This window comes from Euprymna scolopes, chromosome 21 (genome assembly GCF_053919585.1).
Source record: "Euprymna scolopes isolate OS-2025 chromosome 21, ASM5391958v1, whole genome shotgun sequence".
Classification (NCBI taxonomy): domain Eukaryota; kingdom Metazoa; phylum Mollusca; class Cephalopoda; order Sepiida; family Sepiolidae; genus Euprymna; species Euprymna scolopes.
Window position 1 is genome coordinate 95073824 of NC_136502.1, and position 8038 is coordinate 95081861.

Genomic DNA, 8038 nt, shown 5'->3' on the forward strand with positions numbered 1-8038 from the left:
TGTGATAAGTTTATATTAATTCAAAATTATGAAGTTGTTTCTTGTTTCTCTGAAAAACTATTTAGCTGTTTCTTTTGGCATTGTTGTTGCTATTTTCATCCTTTTTTTTTTTTTTTCTTTTTTGTATTGTCAGCAAATCTTTCGACATTGTCTGCATAAGATTGCATTCAATGATTTCCGAGGTTTCTTTTTGAGGTTTTCAATTCATGAAAAAAATATTTAAAGCCCTTTTTTTTCTCTTATGTAGTTGATTTTTTTCTTTCATTTTTATTTTTAAAGTCCCCTCAATATATTGTGACTCTAATTATCCAGACAGCTATAATTCTAGCAATGGCAGAGAGACGGCTAAAAAGATGTGCTGCCCCCAAATTGAAACTATTCACATGTGATTTGTGTGGCAAAGAATTCTCTCGCAATTCATTTCTTCAATTTCACAAGCTCGGTCACCTTGATACGATGCCCTTCCGATGTGAGACCTGTGGAAAGGTCTTTGATCGTAGCTTTTCATACAAGAAGCATCTGCACACACACAATCCCCTGCAGAAAGGAAAAGCCAACCATTTAAAACCGCACAGTGTGTTCCATTGTTGGCGTTGTAACGATACTTTTGCCCGAAGAGCGGAACTTGTTAAGCACACAAATATTTTTCATGCTCATAAATTCTTGTGTGAATTTTGTGGCAGCCAGTTCTTGTATCGAGAGTCGCTTAATATCCATCATCTGACTCACTATGGAATGCAAGTGGATGCGGAGACTGGTATTGAAACTGAGAAAACAAAAGATGAAGAACTTCCCGTGATGATTCATACGGGTAAAGTATTTAGATGTAAGCTGTGCTCTAAATTGTTTGCTGTCAACTCTGCACTAGAAAATCACGTACTTGTTGCACATAAACTAACAGAAAAGCAATTCACCTGCAAGATTTGTCGAAAGAATTTCAGTTGTGAATTTTCCCTTAGTGTTCATTTAAGGATTCATGCTCGGTTTAGGCCTTATATTTGTCAATTATGCCATCGTACTTTTGCTCGAAGAGACATGTTGGTAAAACACAAGCAAAATAGCCATTCGAAAATGACTCCGTTCACGGGTCCGACTTTGTATCTGCATGAAAGTCATTCAAAAAGTTCTCGGCCTCCTCCATAAAAAATGTTTAGTTCTAAAATAATGTTCTGTCAACCAGCGTAGATCGAATCAGAATTAATGTGTTCATTAAGTAGCTGAAGAAACTGTCAGTGTCGGGCGATAGAACATGTTATAATGAAAATGATCTTTCTGAATAAGGTCTACCATGTTGTGAGACTAATCAGGTAGTTTAGAGATATGGTAGGATGCATAATGACCTTTGAATGACCTTGTATAAATGCAGAAGCAAGAAGAGAAAGTATTAGTAAATATTAACTGTAAATCTTTGCGAACCAGGTAGATTTCAGTTCATATGAAATTTCTGTATTTTGCATTCCTTCTTCAAACATGTAATAATAAAGAACATTGAAAATTAAATTGTTAGAAATGAATAAGTAAAAATATAGAGAATTTTTTTTTTTTTTTTTTTTTCATTGTTTTTAATGTGATCTCATTTATAGTTTATTGTCGGCAAATAGGGGATGACCGGGGATATCAAAAATAAATATATGGTGCCGGGGGGGGGGCACAGACTCGGAGATCTCGGTGTTAATATTTTTTTCTCACTTGGATTTTATACATCTGAAAAAGTATAAATGGTATGGAAATGTCATATGGATTGAATAAAACTCATTTGCATATAGTATTTTTCTGTCACATATATATATATTCCTTCAGTTTATATAAAAATATGTTTTTCGGGTATATATTCCTTACATAATTGTTTCAAATAACAAACTCAATGAAGCTGTGTTTCCGACTTTATACACCAGTGTAAGATCTCCATCATTCCATTTAATTATAGGAGTAACTGGACTCGTGGAAAAAAAAATTTCAAAAACTACCTGGCAAATATACTCTGTCAAGCAAGTGCCAGAGAAATACAAACAGTTGCACTTAGAGAGACGATTAGAATCTTAAAAACATCTCTCGGTGTGAATTTATGAGATAGTAGATGGATGTCTGCCATCCAGTAGGATGTCCCATCCCCAACTAGAACAAAATAAGAAAATTGAAAAAAAAAGGGGAAAATCATATATTGTGTATTTAGGCAGCATGTTTTTCTTTAGATAACACAGAATGTTTTTGCTTAATCGTCTTTTTTTTCTTTATAATTTTTCCATTTTTCCTATAGTTGTTATCTCAGTTGAATTTGTGTAAGGTTTCATAGTCGTTTTCGTCCATGTCTGTGTGTATTGTTTTTCTTTTTTTTTTTTTTTTTTTTTGCAAGTACTTTCAACTGTTATTTTTTTTTTTTTTTAATAGTCATCTCAGACAGATTTTGATTTCTGTTTCGTTAAAAATCTGGATGCTTTTATATGCTTCAGTTCAAATTACATTTAAATTGCTTGAAATAGTGAAGTGTCTCGTGCATGTATATAAAAAAAAAAAAAAAAATGAACGTGTTAAGAAAATGGCTAAAATAAATGTACAATAGTTTAAAAGTGATTTACAAAATGGTATGGAATTTACAATTTTTTTTTTGTTTCTTTTTTTTTTTTTTACATAAATTTATAATGGTTGTAATGTAAATTTAACAAAAACAAAAACAGATGGGCGAAAATTACACAAATTCGACTGAGATATAAGAACGCCCATACAAAAATGGAAAACTTACAAAACAAAAAGACGATTAAGCAAAAACACTCCATGCTATTTAACTATGTCATATATATAGTTTCAATTTATTCAAGTACCTTTTAATTATTTCTTATTGTTTAAAGCTCAGTCTGAAAGATTATTGAATCGTTTGTTCATGCAAGATCTGCTGTGTTTGATCTGTCATCATTCTGAGAAGCTAATTTTCCATGTTATTGACACAAGCTTGCATGCACAAACGATACAATATCCCTTCAAATAGTTTTATAATAAGGGTTATAGTCAGCTAATATACGTCCTAACTTCCGGCATAGTGCTACCAGAAGTGGTGACAAGGCAAATCAGTTCCTTTTACCTTTTTTTTTTCTTTCACGCTTAAATCTCCTCTGTGCACATAGTTTTTTTTTTGTTTTTTTTTAATTACATTTTTCTGATATTTTTATACTTTCATTAACATATATTTATTATATAAATTCAAATAAAAAAAAACATTTTAAAATTAAAAAAAAACACTTTAATTATAATTTCATAAACATATTTTTTATAAAATTACAAATAAAATAAAAATTGTTTTAATTTTGTTATTAAAAGTGTAAATAAAGTTAATAATAAAATTTTAATTTTTATTGTATACTTTTTACTAATGTTTTCTTGTATTTTATTTCAATAAATCATTTCACTATAAAAATATTGAAGAATAATAAGTGAAGGAACTGATTTGCCTTGTCACTGCTTCCGGTAGCGCTACACCGGAAGTTAGGAAGTACGTTAGCTGACTATAACCACAATCAGAAATAATTAAATGGGAATGGAAATTTCTATATAATGTCCGTATGGTTATTAGTTTGTAGATTTTTTTTTTCCAATGAAATTACAGACTTTATAAGATGGTGATGAATAAAAGTAGAGTTGTATTTTAGTATAAATTTTTCTTTACACATTTTTTTGCTACATATGTGTATACATGTTTCAGCTGAGGCTTTATTCAAAGTCCAGTTTTTTTTAGGTCACAGTAAATATTATTTATTGTCACCTGAAAAAGCTGGACTTTGAATAAAGTCGCAGTTGAAACATGTATGCACATATGAATAAAAATGTATACTATATATATATATGTGGGTTTGTGTGCATAGCAAACTTCAAAAAGGTGGACTTGATCATTGATAATTAATTGGTATTTTTTAACCCTTAATGTAATACAATTTGTTTTGAACTATATAATAAAATTATTGAAATTGAATGGCTATGCAATCACATTTCCATCTCTATCATTTGGGGCTTGACGAGATCAAAGGTAAAAACAAGATTGCATTTGTGCAACCATTTAATATATATTTATACATTTTATTTTTAAAAAAATATATTTATACATCTTCCAGAGATAAAGGTGTTGAAAAGACTAAAGTTTGGACTTTTGTTTTGTTTTATTTATATTTTTTTCAAATGTAAATAGCATCAATAAACAGTTTAATAAGTCTTCGATTGTTTTGAGTTTTTTTTTTTTTCTTTTTTCTGACCAGAATCATTTTCCCCTCTTTTTTTTTTTTTTTATCCCTTTTCCTTTTTTTTTTTCTAATTTTTATGCTTTTAATTTTGTTTCTTACTGCACCGTTTTTCCAATGATTTTGTATCTGTTTGTAAAACAAACAAATCTATGCTATTGTTACATCATTAATTTACAAAAATGTTATGCAATAATTAATATTTCAATCAACTCAAAATTATAGCTCATTGTTTACTCGACAGGGTTGACATTGTGCTTATGTGCAGATTCCTGCCAAATCTACAGTAGAAAACTATATGACATCATTGTCACTTCAGTTGATTACATCAACACATGATCTTAGATGACTGATTTATTCAACATGATCATCAAGTAAGCTGCAAGGTCAAAAAAGAGGTGGGGATGTATAGAGAAAAAGGAGACATATTTTAAGGTCACCACTTAAGTATTTTATGTTGCATCTTGTTTCAATCGGTCTTTCGGTAAGACTGCTAATTGAAAACCACCATAGTCTCTATTGTATGTCTGACGTCATTCCCACTAATTCTGATGAGCTTTCTTTCTCACAAATTCAGACAGGTCAATCCGATGACCTCTTCATGATCTTTGTATAGAATATCTCAGGTTTATGAACGAACCACAAAGTTTCGTATTATTTGGATTCTTCAGACTATTGTTCTCATCCTGAGTTTTATTTTCACAACATTTTGTTCCAACCTTCTTCAGGTGTATCGTGTCAAACTCTGGAATCTTTCTGTAAGGACCATGGCATAGTGGATAAAGTACTTGATAAAATTCAGTTGTTCGTTACACTCTACTGAAAGTTAAAGATTCTATCCTCAGTACAGGTGACGCAAGTAAAATTGGGAATTAGGACTTCTAACAGTCATGGTTGACGGAATAAGAGCATGCATGGATTAAATAAAGTGTTCTGTTTGAAATTCCATGCAGATATCCCAAGTATTTCAAAAAATCCAAATAATATAAATATTTTAGTTACTTTGTAATATTTGCTGTGTTTATGTGCATATCTTGTGCATTTTGATAAATACATATTCGTATTATTTGGATTCTTCCGACTACTGTTTTTATTTTTTTAGTGTTATTTTTCACAAATAGCATTTATATTCGTTCAGATAGCTGTGGGTATGTTTGTGAATTTTTTAGATAAGAATCCTCCGCTAAAAATTGTAGTTGTCTGAACGAATGTTTTTGGCTAATATCTAAACAAGCAAACGCAGCCACTAGTATTCAACACTAAAACTAAATGGACAACAAAAAGTTATTTTTATTGTTTGAAATTCACGCTGAATTGTTTTACAAAAGATCACGTCTATTGTAGTGAGGTTTCTTTTTTGCTGGGACATTTGTGTGTGACCATCGCACATGAAATAACATTTGCAAATTGAATTTAAAACTTACCAAAGTTTCTGAATATTTAATCACAAATTATAAAACTGATTTTTCTTTTTTAAAACATTTCTAATTTGATTTTTGCATCTGAAAAAAAAATTTATTTTTGATCTTTTTAATTATAAGATTCTTAACACGTTTCTAAAAGACTTGATTTTTGAAAATGATTTAATTATTTAAATTAAAAAAAAAAATATGTAAGCATAAAGTTTTTCACGATTTGAGATTTTTTTTTTCTGACTTCTGTGAAAGTTTATAGGTAGAAGTCTGGAGGCTACTCTAGGATATGGGTTAATGAGATTCAGTTGTGTGATGAACAATATGCTTCAAGATGATTGGAATATTATAGTTTATGGTAAAATAATTATGTCCGAATGAATTTATAACAATATTTTCTATTGTAAAAATAACTTTGTCTTTTCATATAAATATTCTTCTGTTCTGAAACTTGAATTATATATTCATTTTTGTATGCTTAAAATCTGGAATTATGCAGGCATTAAAAAATATTCAAAATTAATGGCTGTACAAATAATGTTATGCATACATGTACATCCAGCTGTTACAGATTTTTTTTTTTTTTTTTTTTTTTTTATCTGAACCAAAAACAAGAAGGAACTTGATAATTTTGCTGCTGTCAGACTAATCTACTTGACAGCCAACAGATGTCTGTGTGTGTAGCACACCATCAATTTCTTTCTTTATACTGCACCCGCTGGTGATAGTCTCCCTTTTATTTTGAGATTTTTATCTTATTTTGTTTTAATTTAACCTTAGTTATTTCTTCACGGGCAAATTCAAGTGGCAGCCAAGGTATTAAACGTCAACATTGATTTATTTTCGTCAAAAAAACAAAAGCTGAACTGGTGAAAAAACTTTTTTGAAAAAGATTTTAGCAATTCTGGATAATGTAGAGACCTGGTAGAATGCGTGATTAGTAAAGTGAAATCAGATGATAATCCAGCACAACTAAAAGTAAAAGAAATCGTTCTTGCACCTCTGTATGTATAACCCTAACCCTAACCTCTGTATAAAGGAAGGGAAAAGCCAAGGATGGAGTACTGCTGCCATATCTGGGCAGGAGCTGCTAAAAACAGCCTATCCTGCCTTGACAGAGTACAAAATAGACTTCGTGGCTTAGTGGGGGATGCCCTTTTCTCTACCCTGCAACCTCTCTCCCACAGAAGAGACGTTGCGAGCCTATCCTTGTTTTATCGTTATTTCCATGACAGGTGCTCGTCTGAACTCCAATCTCTGGTCCCCCCTCGCCATCTTTCACGAAAAACACCCCTCTAGCTGAATCCACTGTGAAAGATTTTCCCCACTCTTTATCTGTGCCTAAATCAAAACGTAGATTCCATGAACAAAGCTTCTTTCTTAGAACTGCACGCCTGTGGAACTCTGTTCCGTCTGCCTGCTTCCCACCTGACTACAACCTGGATGTCTTCAAGTCCAACGTTAACAAATTCCTAATGAATCGCCCTCTTAAGTAAACACTTCATTAAATCTCCACACTAACGCACTGTACTTGCAATAACCCTCATCCCTGAGTGGCTTCTGGGCCTTGATAAGTGGTGATCACCGTGTAAAAAAAAAAAAAAAAAGTGTTGTGTGTGCACTCGATGAATATATTAGTCAGGGGTGACCTGTCTGGACAGTAACTGATGTTTTAATTGGTGTCAGTTTGCCGAATGTCATTTTTGCAAATATCCTTGATTTTTTTTATTTTTATTTATATATTCTTTAATTATATTAACCTTTCTTTTTATTATATTAGCTATTATTGGACTCTTGATGAGACGATTAACACTGGAAATGTAGATCAATTCACGTGGGAATTTTTCTGATGTTTATATAACTTATATGTATATATTAGCAGGGTGATCCGACGTTGCCCGGTATTTTTTTTTTTTTTTTTTTTTTTTGTCAACAGAATCGGTGAAATCGCCCATTTTTCAATCAAATCGATTAATTTCCTGCTCTAGTTTGGGACCTATTATGGTGCACCGGAAGAAAGCCTCACAGTGACTTAGTCCATAATGCATTGTAGTTTACATTGCACTGTAGAGAACTTTTAATTTTATAAAATTATTTTTTATATAATGGCTTGCATTAAAATCAAAATGCAAAAGTCATGTATTATGCTTCAGTTTTGCATTAAACAGAAATATTGATTTCAAACGCACCCCTGCCATATCAAAGAATCTACTGTTGATTTTATATGTTGGGCCTTTCGACTTGTGTGGTAATAAAACTTCTCAAATACATTTGTGATGTTAGGCTATGTAAGATGTTAACTTTGGTCAAAATCGCCTGTTCCTTCTTTATCTAGAAGTGTAAGCCATGTTTAGTTTCAGAACAGTTTCCGATGGTTCGTTGTTCTACATAAGTCCTGAGAGG

General features: G+C 31.3%; 1 protein-coding gene across 1 annotated transcript; it reads left to right on the top strand.

Moving 5' to 3' along the window:
- The first annotated feature begins 330 nt into the window (after positions 1-330).
- On the top strand, positions 331-1143 carry LOC145242870 (zinc finger Y-chromosomal protein 1-like). The gene has a single exon (XM_080105983.1). The coding sequence runs from the start codon at positions 331-333 to the stop codon at positions 1141-1143; it is 813 nt and encodes a 270-aa protein (XP_079962109.1).
- The last annotated feature ends 6895 nt before the right edge of the window (positions 1144-8038 follow it).